We start from the raw sequence: 21548 nt of genomic DNA, 5'->3' as shown, positions 1-21548 counted from the left end.
AATCCCCCTGCCTCTGGTAGTAAGGTTATGGTAGTACTACAATTTCTTTTATCAACAAATGCATTTATTTAGTTTTTACTGCATACAAAGCCCAATGCTAGGTGTTTGATCTTTATTAAAGGCATTTGTGTATTGAGTACTGGAACTTAAATAAAAGAAATGGAACAAGACTTGCCCTTGTCTGTATGTTTCTCTTGCTTGGCCAGTCATCATCATGTGACTTATCCTATCAAGGGTTTGATTAGATCACACATCTGAAACCCCAGGGCTCAAGCTGCTGTGGGGTTCTCATAACCCCCTAAAATATATTGCCCAGTTCTTTGTCCTTATGCTTAGGTAAACATATCAATATGATTATCACATCTTTGGGAAGATAAGTACAAGTAGAAGAAGGAGTTTCCCAATGGATACCCCAGGGCTTTGGGCTATTTAGTATTTTTATCAGTAACCTGGATGCTAGAGCATATACACCATATTTGTGGGAGATACCAAACTAGGAGCAACAGCTAACATACTGCATGGCAGAGCCATAATTGTAAAAGATCAGTAGAAAGTAGAACATTGGGCTGAATCTAATTAAATGGAACCTTAATAGGGATAAATGTAATCTTATATGGGTTAAAAAGTCACCTTCATGACTACAATCAGAGGGAGGCATGAGTAGACAGCAGATTGTCTGGGGGAAAAAAAAGATCTGAGGATTTTCAGGGATGGCAAATTTAATTTGAGTCAATAGTGTGATGTGGCAGCCAAGAAATCTTAGGTGATTCTTGGACTACATTAAGAGAGGCATAGCTTGCAGTGATAAAAAAGGTCACAGCCTCACTGTCCTCTGTCCTGTTCAGAAAACATCAGGAATAGTGCTCAGTTGTAGGCAATATATTTTTATAAAGACATTCAAAAACTGAGAGTGTCACAAAAAAGGCAACCAGGAAGATGAAGTGTCTAAAATTCATACCACCTTAGTTTTGGGTGAAAAAATAGAGATTTTTTTTTATTACATAAGGAAAGACTTAAGGGCTAGATCATAGCTACTTTGAAATCATTGAAGGGCTGCTATGCATAAGCCAGTGGCCTCGAAGGTCAGAACTAACATCAGGGGTGGCAGCATAATGAAGAAAATCAAAAGCTTAACTTGGTATCTGGCAAGATCTGGGTTCAAATCCTGCCTCTGACACTTACTAGTTGTTTGATCCTGGGCAGTGAATTAGCCCCTCTGGGCCTCAGTTTCCTCATCTGTAAAATGAAGAGGTTGTACTCAAAGACTTCTAAATCTAAATTCCTATAATCCTAAATTCAAAAGGTTGAAATTTAATTAAGGGACAAAAAATTCCCAACAATCAGCAGTGTCCAAAACTGAAATGGGCTCATGAGGCAGTGAATTTCCCATCACTGGTCATTAAGTTCAAATTTGATGATCGTGTGTATTAGATAATACAGAGGGGGTTCTTTGAGATAGCATCATATGTCTCTTCTGGCTTTAGGGTCCAAGGATTTGACAGGTTTTTTTTTAAATTTGTTTCTTTGCCTATAAATAATTTCACTAGCAGGTTTAGGGAAAGTAGAAATTAAAGAGAAACCTGGTTACCCAGTTCATCTTTAATTACCAATGATGAAATGGATGTTTCCCAAGGTGTCCTACAGAGCCAAGATTTGAACCAAAGTCCTCTTCCCATGACCCCAGCCTACAAACACCAAAATATAAAGCCTTTCTTTAAGGAATGCTTTTTTTGTATTTTAGGCTTTTGAGGCCAGTGATTAGAGGCACATGGGTAATTTCTAAGAATGTGCTACAATGATTTCACTCTCTGCTCCACAGGGATTGGAGCAATATTTGCTTGTGACCAGGGTGGCTGGATCCAAGTCCTTGGCTCCCTTGAACCCTGCTGAGCTATTAGGTTGGGGGTGGACTGTCAGTGCTGAGTTTACAAAAATCTCTTTGAATGTTAACTAGATGAACAACCACAGATGTAAAAGGTCACTATCGCAATTAACCTTGGAAAGGGTACTGGCATTAGAAAACTCAGGAAGAGAAAGGAAAGGAAGAAAATGAAATCAATCAATCCAGGTTAAGGGTCACCATGAAATTGATTAATGTGGGTCATTTGGACATAAAATGTTCTTTCTCCTTCAAATGTCACTAGTGGAGCTACCTTGCAATATTTTCTATGTTATCTGTTTCCTTGCTCTAATTTAATCTCAATGGGTTGTTGGGGGACAATGACCAAAAACTTCTAATTATTTTTTCCCCTATTTGAACTCCAACCCCATTATATCCTCCTTTATTGCCCACTAGAGAACTGGAATGTTTTCTTTGTCATCTTCTCAATCACTCTCAGGTCATCACACATTTATGATGAAGGTTTCTTCCTTCTGAGGTATACAAAGAAGATCAGTTGCTTCATCAAATTAGAAAATAATGCACTTGATCTGACCTTCATTGATCCAGTTCTGACTCATCACAAGGCTGACATTTATCAACATGTCCAAAACATCATTATGATCTTCTTCCTCAAATCTTCCAATCACCTAGACTTGGAACTTCAGTGATACCCTTGAATTCTCCCTCCACCTTGCCCACCTGGCCAATCAGTTGCCAAATCTTACCATTTGTCACTTCGACAAATCTGTGGCATCATTCCCTTTCTCTCTACTCTCTCACAGCCACCACAATATTTCAGGTCTTTATTACCCCTCACGTGAACTATTTCAATGAGATCCTAAATGTTTTCCCTGACTCAATTCTCTCTGACTCAAGTCAGTCTTCTATACTAACCAATGCATGAATCAAACCCAAGAGTCTACCAGAATGATTATCCTTAAGCCCAGGTCTGGTCATATCATTCCCCTACTCGATATATTCTGGTGGCCCCCTCCTATCTCCATGAGTTTATTTTGACTTTAAAAGTCTTTTACAATTTGGCTCCAAGCTATCTTTCTAGACTTATCATAAAGGACTGCTCTTCCCACACTCCCCACATTCTGCCAAACTGGCAGTGTGATGTTTCTCATACATCAGCTTGGTCTCCTATTTCTGTGCCCCATAACTCATGCTTGAGCTACATTCCCTTCTCACCTCCAACTCTGCTTTCATGAAGCAACTTGAGCATCCTCTTGTACATGATGAATTTCCAGATCCCCCCAACAACTAGTGCACCTCTTTGCTTAAATACCTTGCATTTTATAGTTATGCTCCATTTACTCATATATGTCTATGTCTCTGAAACTAAAATGCAAGCATCTATAGAGCTGTGATTGTTTCCTTTTTGGACACTGTATTCCCAGCATCCAGCCCAATTCCTGGCAGACTTATAGAAAGATTATGAAGTGCTTATTATGTGCCAGGGGCATACAATAGGTACTAAATAAGTCTTGGTTGAATAATTTTGTTTTTATATTGCCTATGTTTCCCAATTTATCCTTTTCCCCTTCCCCATCTAGAAAGCCTACTTTATAATAACAAAAAGAAAAGAAAAAAGAATAAGTCCATTAAAACTAACCAATGCATGAATCAAACCCAAGAGTCTATGCAATATCCCATGCCCATAGTGCACCACCACTGCACAGAAGGGAGGGAAGCACATGCCTATCTTCTCTGAGGTCAAACTTGGTCACTACAATCACACAACATTCAATTCAGACTATATTTGTATGGTTTTTGTTCTGCATGTGCTTCTGTCATTCTAATTATTGTAGCAATTAAATGGCACAGTTGGACAGAGAGTTGCAGGATATCAGAATAAGGAAAATCTGAGTTCAAGTCCTGACTCTGCTACCCATGAGTTGTGTGATCTTGGGCAAGTCACTTAAGCTCTATCAACCTCCATTTCCTCTATTGTGAACCGGGGGTGGTAATAACAACACTTAGCTAACAGAGTTGTTCCAAGTATCAAATTGGACAATATATGTGAAGAGTTTTGCTAATGTTAAAATGCTGTATTCATATGAGCTGTTAATGTTTCCCCATTTATGTTTACTTCACTTTGTATCATTTCAGATGGTTTTCTGTATTCATCATATTTTATTCATCATCATAAAGAAACACAGTAATCTTCCATATGTTGTTGCACCATTTCTTTAGCCATTCATTTCCCAATCAATGGGACTTTATTTTTTTCTGTCTTTTTTTTTGCTTCTACAAAAGGGCTTGTTATTAAATATTTTGGTTCATGTGGATCCCTTCTTTTTACTATGGATCTTTCTGGTTTATCTGCATAGCATTGAGATCTCTGGGTCAAAGGCTATGGCCTTTCTCAGCATAATTCCAAATTGTTAGGCAAATATCTGATGTCAGTGTCTCACAAATACCTTGAACCGTTATAGCAATCTGGTGAAGCTTCTAGACTCCTTTTCAGAATATTATTTTTAAATAAAAATTTAAAATACACTGCAAAAAAAACCCCCACAAAATCCAAAAAACAAAAACAAACAAAAACAAACAAACAAACAAATACACTGCAAAGGAAGCCAATTATATTGAAATACAGTTATCAAAATATATTTTAAAAACTCCATGGACTCCAAATTAAGAACCCTTGTTATCTAAAAGATCATTAATGTATTCTGTTTGACAAAGGTCAGCAGAAACTTGCTATTTGCATTACTGTTAACTCTCCCTACTCCCCCCTTTATAACTGTATTTCAGTTGGTTCTGAATGACCTTAATTGGTCTGGCATTGGGCTAAGACTGCCATGCTATTTGCAGAACTGCTGGCTTATTTTCACACCTATTTATTTATTGTTTGCTGTGTATGATTACCTACAGACACCCACTTTAAAAGCATTTAATACTGAAAGGCTAAAAGGAAAATTCTTAATTTTACTTTATGCATGAGCATTTGCAGAAAACATCTGTGGCCTTAACCTATTTTCAGACAAATAAGCAAAGTGTGTACACTTCAAACTAATCATTGCATTTACTTTAATGAATGTTTGGGCTTTGGATATGGGTGGTATTTATTCTTGGAAAATGAAATAAACTTGAGTAATAAACAATATGACTTTGTTGTGTTGACTGTTGAAATCTCATAAATATGCAATTTCTGTATTTTGACCCTGGCAGATGCTATTTTTCCTAGCAGCAAACAAGAGCTTTACTGAACTCTACTTTCCAAAGTACAATAAGATTCCAAGCCAAGTTGTAGGTTTTAAAGAATAAGCTTAGCAGAGGTCAAGTTTGGTACTACTAATAGCAAAGGGAGAACAAAAGAGAAAGGAGAATTTACATATTTTATTGTAATAATAGCTGTAAATTACATACTTTTAATGGTGTGGTGATTAAGCTGCTTAACTTGGACTTAGATACACCTGGGTTCAAATCCAGATTCTTTTATTTATTAACTGGGGGTTAATGTTATTTGGTCAATTAATCACCACGTGATTCAGACAACTCTGCGTCTCACTACTGTCAATCAGCTAATCTATCACCAAGCATTTATTAGGCACTAACCATGTTCCAAGCACTATAGTAGGCCTTGGAGGTATGAAATAAAAATTAAACAGTTCCTTCTCTCAAAGAAATTATATGATATTGTGGGGAGGGGGAGACATCTACATATATGAGTATATACAATGAAAATGCAAGCTCCTTAGAAAGTATAGGTGGGTTGCAGTGATTGAAATTCTTTATTGCACTCAGCTTGAAGGGTGATTTTCTCAGGTGTGCAAGGCAGGTAGAGAATCATGAGATGATTGATTTAGAGCTGAAGGGGATGGGAGACAGCACTAAGTCCAAATTCCCCATTTTGCAGGTGAGGAAAATGAGGCCAAAATAGAATCATTTCTTTCTCTAGGGTTGCATAAGTATCTGGGACAAAATTCAAACATAGGTCTTCCTTATTGCAGACACTGTCTGCTGTACCATATAGCTGCTTTACTATCCCCTAAGAAGCTGAGGCTCAAGCTCTTTGGCATACTACCCAAAGTCCCACAGACGGTGAGTGACTGAGATGGGGTTTAAACGGGAGAGTTCTGATTATGGACCAAGTGATTATAGCTATGCTGTCCTAGCTCCCTATATACATGGATGAACTTCCCAGTGTTATGGGGAAAGCTTCGAAACATTGTGTGATTTATAGGGAAAGGAAGCCATAAGAGTAATCAGTTTTGTAGGGGAACCCGCCACATGAGCCTTTTGATGTACTGCAATACCACCTACAATGTGGGATTATTATGCAGGATCACTTTCATGATCAGAAATTTTTTGAAACTAGTGGAAGGCAAGACTCACTCACTTAGAATAAGCATTTCATCCAAAGGCTAAAAGCATGAATCTTACACTTCAGAGAAGTGATTCACAACCATAATTTAATGGCACACCTGATTGTTTCCAAATTTATCAAATAGTGGTCATGATATTTAAAAAAAACAACAAAATTCAAAATAAATTTTGTTTCCAATTTAATTAACATTAGGTATAAAATGTGTCACATGGTGCTTTTGAATTTTGTTTAGAGGTCATAGTAATGGTTGGAGGCAACTAGGTGGCCCAGTGTACAGATTACCAGGCCTAGAGTTAGGAAGTGTAACGATTGGAATGACGCCACCTGCTGGAGACTTAACTGTAGAAGAGTTCTGCCCATGAAGCGAAGGTCTTTGAGGGCAAGACCAGGAGTCAGGAAGTGACGCGGGCTAGTGGGAGGAGGAAGGAAGAGACTGGCGCTCGCTCTCGGCGCTCTTTCCTCTGGACTCGGGTGGAGAGCAGAGCTAGAAATGTGCTCTCCCTTTAATAGATAGGAATCTAGGCCTTTTTCTCTCTCTTTACCAAATTCTTATTCTCCTTAATAAATGCTTAAAAACCTAACTCTTGCTAAAGCTTATAATTTATTGGCGACCACTCATTAGATATTTTAGACAGACTAGCTAGAATTTTAGCCCTTAACAGAAGACATCTTCCTGAGTTCAAATCTAGCCTCAGACATTTATTAGTTGTATGACCCTGGGGAAGTCACCCTATTTGTCTCTGTTTCCTCTCCTGTAAAATGAGTTGGAGAAGCAAATGACAAACCACTTCAGTATGTTTGCCAAGAAAAGCCCAAATGGGGTCACAAAGAGTCAATCATGACTGAACAACGAGTAGTAATAGTGGAATTAGGAGGGAGGGTATCATGACACTAAGCTAGCAGGAGTACGATCTGACAATACTATGATTAACAATTGCTTTTGGGGGGGGGGCAGCTAGATGGCACAGTGGATAGAGCACTGGCCCTGGATTCAGGAGTACCTGAGTTCAAATCCAGCCTCAGACACTTGATACTACCTGTGTGACCCTGGGCAAGTCACTTAATCCCCATTGCCTGCAAAAACAAAAACAAAAAAACAATTGTTTTTAGGGATAGGGACATTTGTTTCTTAGGTGGAACTGGAGTTGAGATTAACCTGGTTCATTAATTTTATCATTTTCCATATACAGTAGAAATCTATTCTTCTCAGTACCACTAGACTGAATATTTCATCCCTGAAGCATGCTTACAGTGGAATTTCCTTTCCTCATGTCAGCTGTCCTTGAGTTGTCTCAAATTACATCATTTCTGTTAATACTTGAGGAATCTTTCCTATTGAAAGCAACACTGACATACGGAGAGAGGGAGAGAACCCAGAAGAATACTTCTATAAAAGTGCTTTTGGAAGCACAGCTGTCCTCCATAGCAAAACTGAAAATCTGCAGCAGGCCATTAACAAGCTGAGGAACCATGCTTAATGCTTAGTGCTTAGTTGAGGCCCTATTATTGGATATACCGGTGTCATGGATTTGTTGAATAGATAAGAGCTGGAAGGAGCCTTAGAGAATATCTAGCACAGCCCCCACATTTTCCTGTTAAAGAAATTGGGGTTCTGAGAGCTGCTGTGAATTGCCCAAGGTCATAGAACTAGTTAACAATATAGCTAAGACTAACACCCAAGTCTCTCCACTTATTTGGTATTTGGCTCACAGATGACAATGATTTGTTCAAGCTTTGGGAACTTTCGATTCTCCTTGCTTAGAATAAAATGTATATACTATCTATCTATCTATCTATCTATCTATCTATCTATCTATCTATCTATCTATCTATCTATCTATCTATCTATCTATCATCTCCTTGAAATTAATAATTGGGGCATTAATTAAACCTTCTTCTGGCCAAGCTGACATTCTTATGCTTTCAACCAGTAGCCAGAGCTTTTATTCAATCCACTCACCTTTGCAGCTAGAATGATGCAGGGCATAGTAAAGTGGTCTGTAATAAGGGATGGAAAGGACAAATGAATTCAGGGCAACTTCAAAATGAAGATGGTGTTTGCCATAGATTACCTTTGCATGTTTTTCCATCCACATCAAGACGGTGTCCATGGTTACAAGAACAACGGGGCCCACCAGTTGAGTGCTCACAGTGATGAGAGCAGCCCCCATTGTTCTGTTCACAGCTATTGACAATTTCCATTTCAATCCCTTAGAGGAAACAAAGAAAAGAGTCTTATTAGCATAACAACAGAGTAACCTGAGTAGACTCCAGCAACACACTGGGTGTGCAGTCCCTGCTGAGAGGAAGACATGAAAAGTTTGGTGGGGGAAAAAAGCAACAAGATGGTACCCAGAAAAGTAGAAGCACAAGGACTATTTTACATTGAGGTCACCTCCAATGGGACTGTCCCAAATACTGTAAAATCTTGAAACTCATTTCTATGGAACAAGGGCTACAGAAAATTACAGAATCTTAAGGAAATAAGCAAATGAGGCATTTGCACTATCAATAGATGCTTGTCAAAATGTAGGTCGGCTCAAATTTATTAACATATTAAAATGCTTTGAAAACCCCAATACTAGCCATTATCATCATGATGATGATGATTACTTTCAATTCTTCAATTGTTTCTGAATGGTCCTAAAAAGTTCTTGCATCTGGGCAAGACTGATAAGCCAGCCTATTTTCCCATATGAACAATGACAGGTATTTCTGCATGACTTCAAAGGTCTCTATTTTCATGGGTATGAGTATTGCTTATACTAGTACAGTTTTGACTCCTCTGACTTCATTGGAATCATAGAATCTCAAAAGTGAAAAGGACTTGAGTGCCAAACCAATCCAACCTATTCTATAACATAGCCAATGATTAAGTGGTCATGTAGTCCTTACTGAAATACCATCATTGAATGGGAAACTGCCACATTCCCAAAAGGGAGCTTTGGGGGAGGCTTTGACTATATAGTTTTCCTTTACATTAAGACGGAATTTTGCCATCTTCTACTGCTTTTAGATTTGTCTGAAAGAACAAGTCTATCCCCTCTTCCCCAAGAGCCATCGCCCTTCAAACACCTAAAGTCAGCTATCATGTCCCTCACCCCCACCCCAGTCCTTTATTCTACCAAACAGAGTCCCAGGTTCATCACTCTTCTCCATATGGCATGAGTCTGAGACTCTAGGCCCCCTGGTGACACAGGAGTTACAGGGCTAGAACATGGAATCAGGAAGACTCAAGGTTGAATATGACCTCAGACATTTACTGTCTGTGTGACCCTGAGTGAGTCATTTAACTTTGGTCAGTTTCCTCATCTGGAAAATGGGGATAAAATAAAGATCTAATTCACCAAGATTTCTGTTAAGATAAAATGAGATAATATTTGTAAAGTGGTATATAAATCTTCCTTCCTTCCTTCCTTCCTTCCTTCCTTCCTTCCTTCCTTCCTTCCTTCCTTCCTTCCTTCTCTTTCTCATCCTCTTCCTTTTTATTATTCAAAATCCTGATTGCACTTCTCTATATTTTCTGGTTTACAAATGTTCTCCTTAAAATGTGGTGCCCAGAACTGAACAATACACTTTCAGGGGTAGCATGATAAGCTCAGACTCCAGAAAGACAATCACCAACTCATATCTACAAGCTATACCTTGCTACTTCCTGTTACAAAATAATTCAGTAACCTGCTGCCAACTAGGTGATGAGTCTGTCAGAATTTAGTGAGGCAGCTCCTTGGATCGTCAACATACAGATTGCCTTAGATCTTAGAGACCTAAGGACTTTATAAATATCATGTAGTCAGTTCCCCAATGCCCCCTCTACACATACACACATACAAACTCACGTATTTTACAGATGAACAAAGTGAAGTGCAGAAAACTGAAGGAAATTGTCCCACACCACACACAGAGTAATAATAAGTGGCAGAGATGTGATTAAAACTGAGGTATTTTGAATCCAAATCTGATACTCATTCCAGAAGTCTGCCCAACTCTCTTGGGGAAAATAATCCATTAAGTGACTAGGTTATAAGTTTTGTGATTATAAATAAAGAATGCAGAAATATTACCCACCAGTTAAACCACTCATCCAGGAGTTACTCTTCATTTTCAGTGGGTAACTTTCTCCAAATTGTTTTTAGTTCTTATGATGCTCAGCCCTTTTAATCTATGACTTCTAAGCCATCTGGAGGGGATAAGTGTGTGTGTGTGTGTGTGTTATGAGAGAGACAGAAAAGTGGGATAGAGAAGAGACAAGAGATGATAAGGGAAGATACAGAATAGATGAGAAAGATAGGATTTGTGAGAGGATGAGAAGAGGGAGGGGAAAGGGGAGAGAGCAAGATGAAAGTATAGGAAATGTAAAAAAAAGAATGAGAAAAAGGATAAGAGACAGAACAGATAAGAAATAAAATATATGAGAGTCTGAGAGAAGATGAAAGGAAGGAAATGGAAAAGGAGATAAGAGTTTGAGAGGGAGACAAAGTGTATGAGAAATATAGGATACAGGAGAGGGAGGGACATTTGGAAGGAGAAGAGGGAGAGGAAGAGGGAAGAAAAAGGGAGAGGGAGAAGAGATAAGAGTGATAGAAAGATTGTGTGTGACTACCTACAGAGGCTATGTTTTGACCAACAGTTTTACCCAATCTTTGGCAGAGTGATACGCTTTATAATAGAATTTTGCTGTACTTGATAAATTCTTCTTAGCTTTTAAGAATAGGGGAGGAAAATGTCTATCAGTACGAAAACACTTATCCTAGATTTCTGCATCATTCTCATGATGTAGCGGATGCCAGTGGGCATCAGAAAAGTGCCAGGGCAATACAGGTATTTTTAATTTTTATGTCAACTTTCAAATTTGACTAAACCTAGGAACACATAGGAATAGTCTGTGGGAAATAAACTGAAGTTCCAAGTCTCCAGGAACAAAAGCAAACCATTTACTTTGTTGCTTTTTAAACTTAAATAAAATAATTAAAACATGATTTCTCATATTTTAAATCAATGTCTGATTTTTAAAAAGTGTCATCTATTAGAAATAAGAGAGAAGAACCAAGAAATGTAAGTTGGAGGAGGCCTTGACACTGTTGATTGGTGAGTAACCTGGGGCTATGTCACTTAACTTAACCTCACTGTGATTGGATCCAATCTGTAAACCAGGGCAGTAGAAAGGATTCAGTAGGCAGGTATTTCAAGGTCCTATGAGAAAAATTATGTAAATAGAAGAAATTGTTCTCTGAGGAAAGGAATAAAACAGCATATTTGTACTCAGAATAAGGGTGAGAGGAGTCATCTTTGAGTGCCCTTGTTTTATGAATGAAGGATCATTCATTGTTAAACACCTTCATGAATTGGAAAAAAACAAAAAACAAAACATTCACTTATTTCATGGGATCCCAAACAACTTAAAATATTTATGTTTCACTAAGCACAAACTGTGTATTATTTTTTGAAAACATCCAGGTCTGGGGGAGAGTCTACAGAGAAGACTAAGTCAATTATTCACCTAAGGAAAAAGAATTATAAAAATACATTACACACAAAATATATTCAACTCTAGGGGAAAGTGCTTTCCCAAGTAAATTCCATAGAAACCCTGTACCTAGTAACTCATTAGCAATAACTGCCTACTTCTTCACAATAATAGGTCATGCTTTACTCCCTGAGAGTGTACCAGTCAGACTGTGAGAGACTTTATTTCTCATATTTGTAAAATGCACCCATCCCCTAACCCTCTGGCTATATTTTTTAAAAAAATCCAAACATTAATAAGTAAGAAAAATCAGCTCACATTCTCCCAGTGCCTGAGAGGATTCCCTGGGGCATTCAGAGAAAGATGAACTTCAGAAGAAGTAGAATCCTAATTAGCACTTAATTCTCCTCTCCTATCTAATTTATCTAGGCCTACTCTGTAAGAGGCTAATGTCATCACATAGCAAAACTGGGCTAGTTTTAAGAGTCAGGCCTGTATCACCAAGGCTCAAAGCTACACTGGCAAATCACCCCTTAATAAAGCAGCTACTGATTTCTATTGCAGAGGGGAGATTTATTCCGCTAGGTGTTGCTCTCGATGTTTCCTGAGATTCTTCCCCAAACTGTGATTTTGGGCATGCAGAATGTTAGCAATATTCAAGGATGAATAAGAATGTGGAGCTCTGTCCGCGGTCCTGTTTCAGACACAGACACACACACACATCAGTGTGCATATAAGTGAAGATCTTTACAAGTGGTTATTTGCTCAATGTTTCAAAAGTTTAAATAAATGGTGGCTTCAGCATGCTATATCCTTCTTCCTATGATCAATCAGCAGGCAATTATTAGATGTCTACCAAGTGCCAGGCGTTGTGCTAGTCTCTGAAGGTATAGCTATAAATATAAAACTCCCCTTCCCAACAGGTTTACATTCTAAAGGGAAAGGGTGGATAGTGGGAAAAATGTTATTTTTGGAATCAAGGGACCTGGAATCAAAGCTCAACAGGATCAATACTAAAACTGAATTCATCATCTTTCTCCCAATCTCTCCTCTCTTCCTAACTTCCTTTATTACTATTAGGGGCACCACCATTATCTCAATCACCCAAGCTTGCAACCTAAGTTTCATCTGCTCTTCCTTCTCTCTGTCTCTTCTCTTTCTCTCTTCTACTTCTCTTCCCTTATACTTTCTCTCCTCTCTCTTCTCTTCTTTTCTACTTACTTTCTCTCTCTTCTATCTCTCTCTTGCCTCCTTCTTTCTCTTTCTCTTCTCTCTTCTCTGTCTCTCACTTTCCCCCTCTCACACCCCCTCTCCTCTTTATAATCAGGTTTCCAATAATATTATTTCTATCTCCATAACATCTCTAGTATATTCCATTCCCCATCCCTCTTGGTCCTGCTACCACCATGGGGTAGACCCTCATCACCTCATGCCTGGGCTACTGCAATAACCTACTAGTGAGTCTCCTGCCTTAAACCTCTCCCCATTTCAGTCCATCTTTCACTTAGCTGTCAAATTATCTTTCCAAAGCAGAAATCTGACCATGTCACTATGTCAACCCTCTTTTCAATCAATTTCACTGGTTCCCTATTTTCTGGTGCCTGCCACCCAGTTTATCTTGTGTATATCTTGTTTGTATATAATTGTTTGCATACTGTCTCCCCTGATTGGGCTGTAGAGTCCTTGACAGTAGAGAGTGTCTTTTACCTTTCTTTGTATTCCAAGCATTTAGCACAGTGTGTGGCACATAGTAAGTGTTTAATAATGACAGCTACTTGAATTGGGTTAAAATTCTCCCTCTGATATTCCCTATGTGACCTATATACACAATATTTAATGTGGATTGGGTTTGGGGTAGCAAGTATGGGGAGTATTTAGCAGCTAGGATAAGAACAAAATGTCATTGAGAAGGTGAAATGAGTTGAGTTTTAAAGAGAGAGGGGGATTATAAGAAGTAGAGGTTGGGGGGGCACATTTCAGGCATGGGAGGCATCCTATGCTAAGAGCAGAGATTGAAGATGGTGGCGCAGTAGATAGAGCACTGGCCCTGGAGTCAGGAGTACCTGAGTTCAAATCCGGCCTCAGACACTTAATACTTACTAGCTGTGTGACCCTGGGCAAGTCACTTAACCCCAATTGCCTCACTAAAAAAAAGAAAAAAAAGAAAAAGAAAAAAAAAGAAAAAGAAGAAGATGGTGTATCTTCTGTGAAGAAAAGCAGGATGGGAAGGTCAGCATAGAATGTGGAAAGAGGAACAATGGGTGAACAGAAAAGTTATGGCAAGACTGTGAAAGGCTTTAAAAGTCAGAGGAGTTTGTATCTGATCTTAGAGACAAAAAGAAATACTGGGAATTTACAGAGTAGGAGAGTAGCATTAAGGGAAGTCATATTGGCAGCTGTATGGAGAATGGGTTGGAATAAAGAGAGACTTGAGGCAGGGAGACTGATCATTATAATAGAGCAAGTAAAAGGTGGGATGGGTCTGAACAAGGAGTGGCTCTGTGGGCAGAGACCAGGGGACAGATGGGAGAGATGTCGTAGAGACAGAAACATTAGGATTTTGCAGCTGATTGGCTTGGGGAGGGCAATAATGCCAGGGTTGTAAACCGAGGTCCTTGGGGTAGGAATGATGATGTCTTAGAAAGAAATAGGGAAGCTCAGATGAGGGGTACTTTTTTTGTTTGGTAAGAGTAAAAATAATGAATTCTATTTTGGACATATTTCATTTGAAATGTCCAATAAGAAATTAGGGATGCGTAAGTGGAATTTGGGAGAGATTGTAGATAAGTAGATTTAAGTCCCCAGCAGGGGGAAGCTAGGTGGTACACTGTAGAGATCATTGGCCCTAGAGTCAGGATTTGAGTTCAAATCTAGCCTCAGACACTTACTAGCTCTGTACCCTTCTGCAGCCCCACAAAAATAGAGTCACTATCATAAAAAGGATAAATATATTACATCTGATGAAGTTCCCAAGAAAGAAATTATAGAGGCAAGAGAGACAAGAGCCTAGGACAGGGTCTTGGGAGACACCTGCAGTTAGAGAAATGACAAGGAAGATGATAAAGAAAGGGGTATGAGAAGGCATAGTGAGACTGGTGGGAGCATTGTCATGAAACCCAGAGAGAAGAGGAGGGAATAATCAAGGAGCAAGGCATGGGGGATCGCCATTGTCCAATGTTGCAGAGACATCTAGAAGCATTTGGATCAAGAGATCAATAGTAACTTTGGAGAAGCCATGCCCTTGTGGGATGAGGTCAGGGGACAGATCACAGAGAATTGAGGAGTGAGTGAGCCCATGCTTGAGGTTCCCTAGAAATTTAGGAGTCTAGTTTAAGCAATAAACATTTATTTGGTGTTGTACTATGTGTGAGGCACTAGCCTGCTGATCCAAGTTTTCATTCCCTTCCTTGAGGTGGACATGGGAAGAAGTCCTGAGCCCAAGGAGAGGCACTTCTAGTTGCTGCCTTCCCCAGGAGCCCAAGGGCCAGATCTTGAACCCCATCCCGCATAGGAGTGCTGAGAAAGGCAACAATATCAACCAACAGGCACATACACCATCGTCCGTACCATTCTCAAAGCCTTATTGGGCTCAACAGGACCCACCCAGGCTGGCAGAGCTTTCAGCAACTGAGGATCACCTCTGTTTAACAATGAAAGAAAGGCATGCTGTTGTTGCTACTATTGCTGCTCCTGCTCCTGCTGCTACAACTACTAAAAACACAGTAATATATAATAATATATCATACCTAATGTTGATTCTGGGGCAGCTAGGGGATGCAATAGACAGAACCCTGGGCCAAGAGTCAAGAAGACTCCTCTTCATGAATTCAAGTCTGGCCTCATACACTTACTAGCTATATGACCTTGGTCAAGCCCCATTGTCTATGTGGCTCCAAGGGCCAGAGCCAGGATGTTGCAAAAAAGTCACTATTGACCTGATGTCAGTTACCCTTCTGGTGGAGGATCTAGACTCAGAGGGTCTGGATTCAAACCCACCTCTGCTGCATAGTGTCTGCATGACCTTAGGCAAGTCACTGAATGGTAATATAGTGGATAGTGAACTGGCCTTGAAGCCAAGAAAACCTGGGCTCAACCACCTCCTTACCTCACCCCCTCCCCCAAACAATATGACTGTGTGACCCTGGACAGATAATTTATCCTCTAGATGTGCTAAACAACTCTCTAAGATTATATTACAAGGTACTAATCCTTTTTCCGGGAGTTTCCTTAGAATTAGGAGATCACAGGTCCATTCCTATCCCTGTGGGTAACAGAATTAAACACCAGTAACTTTGAGTTCTAAAGCAGGGCACTGTTTATACACACACACACATACATGTGTATGTGTATGTGTATATATATATATATATATATATATATATATATATAAATTCAGAATCAATTTTTCTTTTTTCAAATGGAGTAATGGAAAGCAGAGGAGAGGGGAAGTTGGGTGTGAATATCAAATACAGAGCAAAAGAAAATAAACCCAAATAGCCAATTTGCCACTGTAGTGTATATACTAGGACCAAAAGATTTGGAGTTAAAGATACTGGGCTAATGCCTGATACTCAGTGACCTTGGGCTATTTACTTCCTCTCTCTGGGGCTCAGCTTCCTCATGAGGGGACTGGTCTAAATGACTTCCTGAAGTCTCTTCTTCTAAATTTGACAGACCCACTCACACTTGCTAAACTCCCATCAAGCTAAAGAAAATTTATAGCAGTTTAATGGGAGAAATAAATTACTGAAGTATGTTGGGGAAGGGAATTTGTCCTGAGCCCTCCTTTATGGTCATCTGAATCCTGTAAGTGGCAAAGAACTCTGGCTGCATGGAGAGAGCCATTCATTCAAAGACATGGAAGGAGGGCTTCCTGATACTAGTACAAGGGGTCATGGGAGACACCGATACCAATATGAGATACTCCCTGTCCTGAGGAACTTATGGTTTAATTAGGTATTGTTATTATTACATTGGATTTTGAGAGACAGCATAGCATAGTGTTAAAAAAAAAAAAAGGTGACTTCAGAGTGAGGAAGACCTGGATTCAAGTTTTGCTTTTCACTTATACTGACTGTGTGATCCCAGACAGATCATGCAATCTTCCAGGAAATTAGTAGTTTCCTCTACCAATGAAACACAGGGGGAAAATAGTGCCTTAGGTCTTACAAAGCCCTTTCTTCACAACAGTGTGAAGTAGATAGCTCAGGGGTTATTGTTTCTGTTTTACTAACAAGGAAACTGAGACTTGGAAAGTTTATGAGATTTACCCAGGGTTACACAACTTGATGAAGATAGTTTCATATGTTGGGATTGAGTTGCCAATGGATCATCCATGAGGACAATCATAAAGGAGATAGTTGGGTCTGGTGATTAAGGTTAAGAGAAATAAATTAAGGCGTCTACTATATAAAGGCAACAGTTGAAGGACTGCAATTAGATAATATTGGCAATGAAGAGAGTATCTGTAGAAGTCGAGGAGAAAACTTTGGAGAACATCTATATCAGTGGTGAGGGTAGATGAGAAAGATAAGATACACGAATAACTATAATACTCATGCCTCATATTTCTATAGTGTTGTTAACTTTTATCAAGTGTCTGCATTACCCCAATCTTGTGGGATAGATGGGTCTCAGTTTCCTCATCTGTAAAATGAGGGCATTGGACTAGGTGAACTTTGAGGAACCTTCCAACATGGTGATCCTGAAAGCTGTTGGTGGGCAATATTTAATAGTGACTTTGTTCATTTCCATCTCTGACTCATAAATGGTGGTAGAGAATAAGAAGTGTGACCATCCCTTCTTCTTGGCCCATGAGTCAGGAGGAGAAGGAGAAGGTATGGGCCCCACTTGAATTGATTTCAAGTGAAATAGTGTCATCTGAGCAGAGCCAGGATTGGGTTGAAACAAGGAGGCATTTGAAGTCATCCTGCAAAATGTGAAGGATATAGGAGAACAAGTTAAAAATTTAATATGACTTCCATCAGACTGAAAGTAAAGGATTAGGGGAGGGCTTTGTCGAGAGAAAAGGAGGAAGACTGAGTGAGATGGGGAGGAGGGTATGGAAGGATATAGAAAGAACTTTTACTGAGGCCAGTAATTTAGTATATTAGGAAGGAGGAAGGGTCTTAATCTGAAACATACATTAATGATAGGTGAAAATGTAGCCTTTGGATGACCATCTCAAATAAACCAGATCCAAGGTCCATGGGGAATGGGAATAGCATCCTGTGGGCGTCAGCAGGGTCATACTCCAGAATAGAATAATTGAGTTATGTGCCATCAGAGGATCAAGGACAGAGGGACAGGTTACTTAAAATCTCCCAATAAGACCCAAGTTATGTATTCCTCAGTGGATTTCCCAACTTCCTACTCTAAGGATTAGTCTACTAAGCAGTTCAAGCCTATGGAATTAATAGCCAAGGTTATATCATAGGAGAGAGTCTGAAGACCTTTATCCAAACTAGGAAGAAAAAGATGGGTATGTAGCTGTCATAAAGATCTTATTTCTGACCTACTATGATCCTGAGCTATTAATAGATGGTCTTTTACCATTTATTGCCTTATAAAGATGGATCTTCCATTATTAAAATTTCTCTCTTGGGAAACTGATGAATGATAAAGCATCAACAAGGATAGTATAGACAGAGAGAAGCAGAGAGGGCCAAGGACTGGAATCAAGAACACTTAGGTTCGCATATGACCTCTGACATTTACGAGCTACATGAAGGCTGCATATTGTATGATACCTCTGAGTCTTGGGCTCTCCAAGCCTAGGGGTTACCATTTTTCTCAGTAAAAGGAGTGTCCACATCAGCCAAATCATTGCTTCTTGAGAAATTCATAGATTTAGAGATGGAAGGAACCTTAAAGGTTATCAAGTCCAATCCCCTGATTTTCAGATAATGAAACTAAGTATCAGAGATGTTTAGTGATTTGCCCAGGGTTAGACAACCATACACAGATCTGAGGCAGGATTGGAACCCAGGTCAGCCTTCTAGTGACTGTGCCAAGGATGAGAAAGCAGCTAAATGGTGCAGTGGAAGGAGTGCTGGGCCTGGAGTCAGTAAGACCTAAGCAAGTCACTTAATTTCTCTCTGCCTCAGTTTTCCTCACCTGTAAAACAGGGATAATACCTCATAGGGTTCTTGTGAGAATCAAATGAGATATTTGTAAAGTGCTTAACATAAATGCTTCCCTTCCCTTCCTATTGTAGTAGAACAAGAGGAATACTGGACAGTGAGACATGTGGCTTGGATTTTTTTTTGTGTGTGAGGCAATTGGGGTTAAGTGACTTGCCGAGGTTCACACAGCTAGTAATTGTTAAGTGTCAGAGGCTGGATTTGAACTCAGGTCCTCCTGAATCCAGGGCCGGTGCTCTATCCACTGTGCCACCTAGCTGCCCCTATGTGTCTTGGATTTTAATCCTGAGCTTGGCCATGACTAGCTGTGAAAGTCTGAGCAAGTCATTTCACTTCCTGGAGTCTCAGTTTCCTCATCTAAAAAATGGGTATCAGCATCATCCTTGCATTGCCTACATCAATCAAACAACAAACATTTATTAAGTGCTTAAAATATGCCAGACATTGTACTAGGTGCTTGCTATATATTGAAATCTTTTTTTTTTTTGGCAGGGCAATGAGGGTTAAGTGACTTGCCCAGGGTCACACAGCTAGTAAGTGTTAAGTGTCTAAGGCCAGATTTGAACTCAGGTCCTCTTGAGTCCAGGGCCAGTACTTTATCCACTGTGCCACTTAGCTGCCCCCAACTTGCTATATGTTAAAAATAAAAGGTGCTGTCCTCAAGGAACTTATATTTTTACCCAGTACTTTTTTTGAGTAAAGTACATTACAAGCTCTAAAATGCTTTTTCAAGCAAACTATTATTATGATTAATAGCAATCATAATAAGTCATTATACTGAATGAATGATTTCTGGTTATAACATATAACAAAAATTGATTACCAGATGATAACAGAGGAAAGAATGCCAGAAAAGAAATGTATGATCAAAGAGATGGGCTGTTCATTCCCATATTCAAGAATGAGGGGAGACCACTGGAGATATCTTGGGCTCTGTTGTTGACCTTGAAATGTCAACAGGAAGCAAGGAAGGCCCGGAGCACAACAAAGTGGAATTATGGGAGGTCATGGACAAGAGTCAGGCAAGATGGACAAGCATAGGTAGGTTACCATCTGCCTTCTTAAAGGGGGTACTAATGTTGATGAGGTCACAGATTTATTTTAGAGGGAGGATTTCAGTTCATAATCAAATGAGAGAGGGGATCTAGGTCACCCTTAAGGTGCTATTCCACTACCAGATTCTAAACTAGCGCTTTTTGTATAAGTAGCCTAATGTCCAGGCACTTTGCTTTGGGAAAGCATCCCAGGATATGAGCAATGGTTGGAGTGTTAGGTTAAGAATTGTTCTGGAGTCCTTACTTACGGTAGCAATGTCTTCTGTCTGCACCGAGTTCAAAGCCAGGGTTACAGGTACAGGTGAAAGATCCTACAGAGTTCACGCAGTGGTGGGCACAGTGGGCGCTTCCTTCCATGCACTCGTCAATGTCTACAAAAATAAACAATGTTTGGTTTTGTGTCTTGTAATAGCCAACATGGGTAAATCACAACATTAACCATAATTTAAAATATTTTCTTTTCCCAGTACCTAGAGTCTTTGGGATATATGGGAGCAGTAGCAGATAACTCATCCTGAAGGAAAACCTTCTCCTCTTGTTTGCTATGTCCTCATGTTTGCTATGAAACATGCCACATAGACTATAAGACTTGTGTAGCTAAAGAGGCAACATGACCAATTTATTATTATTATTATTATGTTGTTGTTGTTGTTGTTTGTTTGTTTGTTTGTTTTGCAGGGCAATAAGGGTTAAGTGACTTGCCCAGGGTCACACAGCTAGTAAGTGTTAAGTGTCTGAGGCCAGATTTGAACTCAGGTCCTTCTGAATCCAGGGCTGGTACTTTATCCACTATGCCACCTAGCTGCCCCTGACCAATTTACTTTTAATTGGCACCTACAAGATAGCTACAAACATTGAATATCCCTAAACAGTTTTGGAAATTCTTATTTAAAAAAAAATTGCTAACATGGCCTTTTGTTACATCACACCCCTCCTTACACATATTCTGGTGACCTTAAGATTTACCATATTGGTGCTGGACTTAGGGTGGATACCAAATCATATTTAGCCATAGAGTAGTTTAGAACTCTAGGACAAAGGGTGGTGGTGGTGGTGATGATGATGAAGATGATGATAGGGAGAGGGAGGAAGAGGAGGAGTTGGAGGGATAGCTTGTATCTATATAGAACCTACTAAGTGTTAGGCACTGTGCTAAATGCTTCATAATCATTCTCTCATTTGATTCTCACTACAACCCTGTGATGTAGGTGATATTATTATCCCCATTTGATAGTCAAGGAAACTGAAGCAAATAGAGGTTAAGTGACTTGATCAGGGTCATACAACTAGTAAGTGCCTGAGGCCAGATTTGAACTCATGTCCTTTGTGGTAAAAAGTGAAAGTTTTTTAAACAGTCAGTTAGCGATAACTGAAAGAGGACCACCCTTTCGGGGAGGAGACCGTGACGAACTGCCAGTCCATCTGCTATGCACTCCACTTCTGGGGTGCGAGCTTAAAGGCAAGGAGAGAACGGAAGTGATGTCTTTTTCCGCTCTCCTGGCCCATTGGTTTGCTCTGCACACACAGACGCTGACAGAGGTTCGACTCAGCCCGGTTCTCCATAACAGCATGTGCTTGACGCAGTTCTCAACCTCAGATGTGGCCTTGGGTTTTTGGTGAGTTCTATACGGAATATAGACTAAGCTTAGATTTAAGACTATTT

The 21548-nt window shown here is 39.6% G+C and overlaps 1 protein-coding gene across 1 annotated transcript in view; it reads right to left on the bottom strand.

Annotated features, from left to right (window-relative positions):
• Positions 1-21548, bottom strand: part of LOC122749431 (EGF-like and EMI domain-containing protein 1) — an 808768-nt gene that overhangs the window by 167232 nt on the left and 619988 nt on the right. The window contains exons 8-9 of the mRNA XM_043995804.1: positions 20134-20256; positions 8294-8431 (exon numbers count right to left, since the gene is read on the bottom strand). Of these exons, the coding sequence (XP_043851739.1) occupies positions 8294-8431; positions 20134-20256 (261 nt within the window). The remainder of the gene's footprint in view (positions 1-8293; positions 8432-20133; positions 20257-21548) is intronic.

The sequence above is a fragment of the Dromiciops gliroides genome, chromosome 3, assembly GCF_019393635.1.
Source record: "Dromiciops gliroides isolate mDroGli1 chromosome 3, mDroGli1.pri, whole genome shotgun sequence".
Taxonomy (NCBI): Eukaryota; Metazoa; Chordata; class Mammalia; order Microbiotheria; family Microbiotheriidae; genus Dromiciops; species Dromiciops gliroides.
Note: the sequence above shows the minus strand (reverse complement) of the source record. Positions and strands in the feature narration are given on the sequence as shown.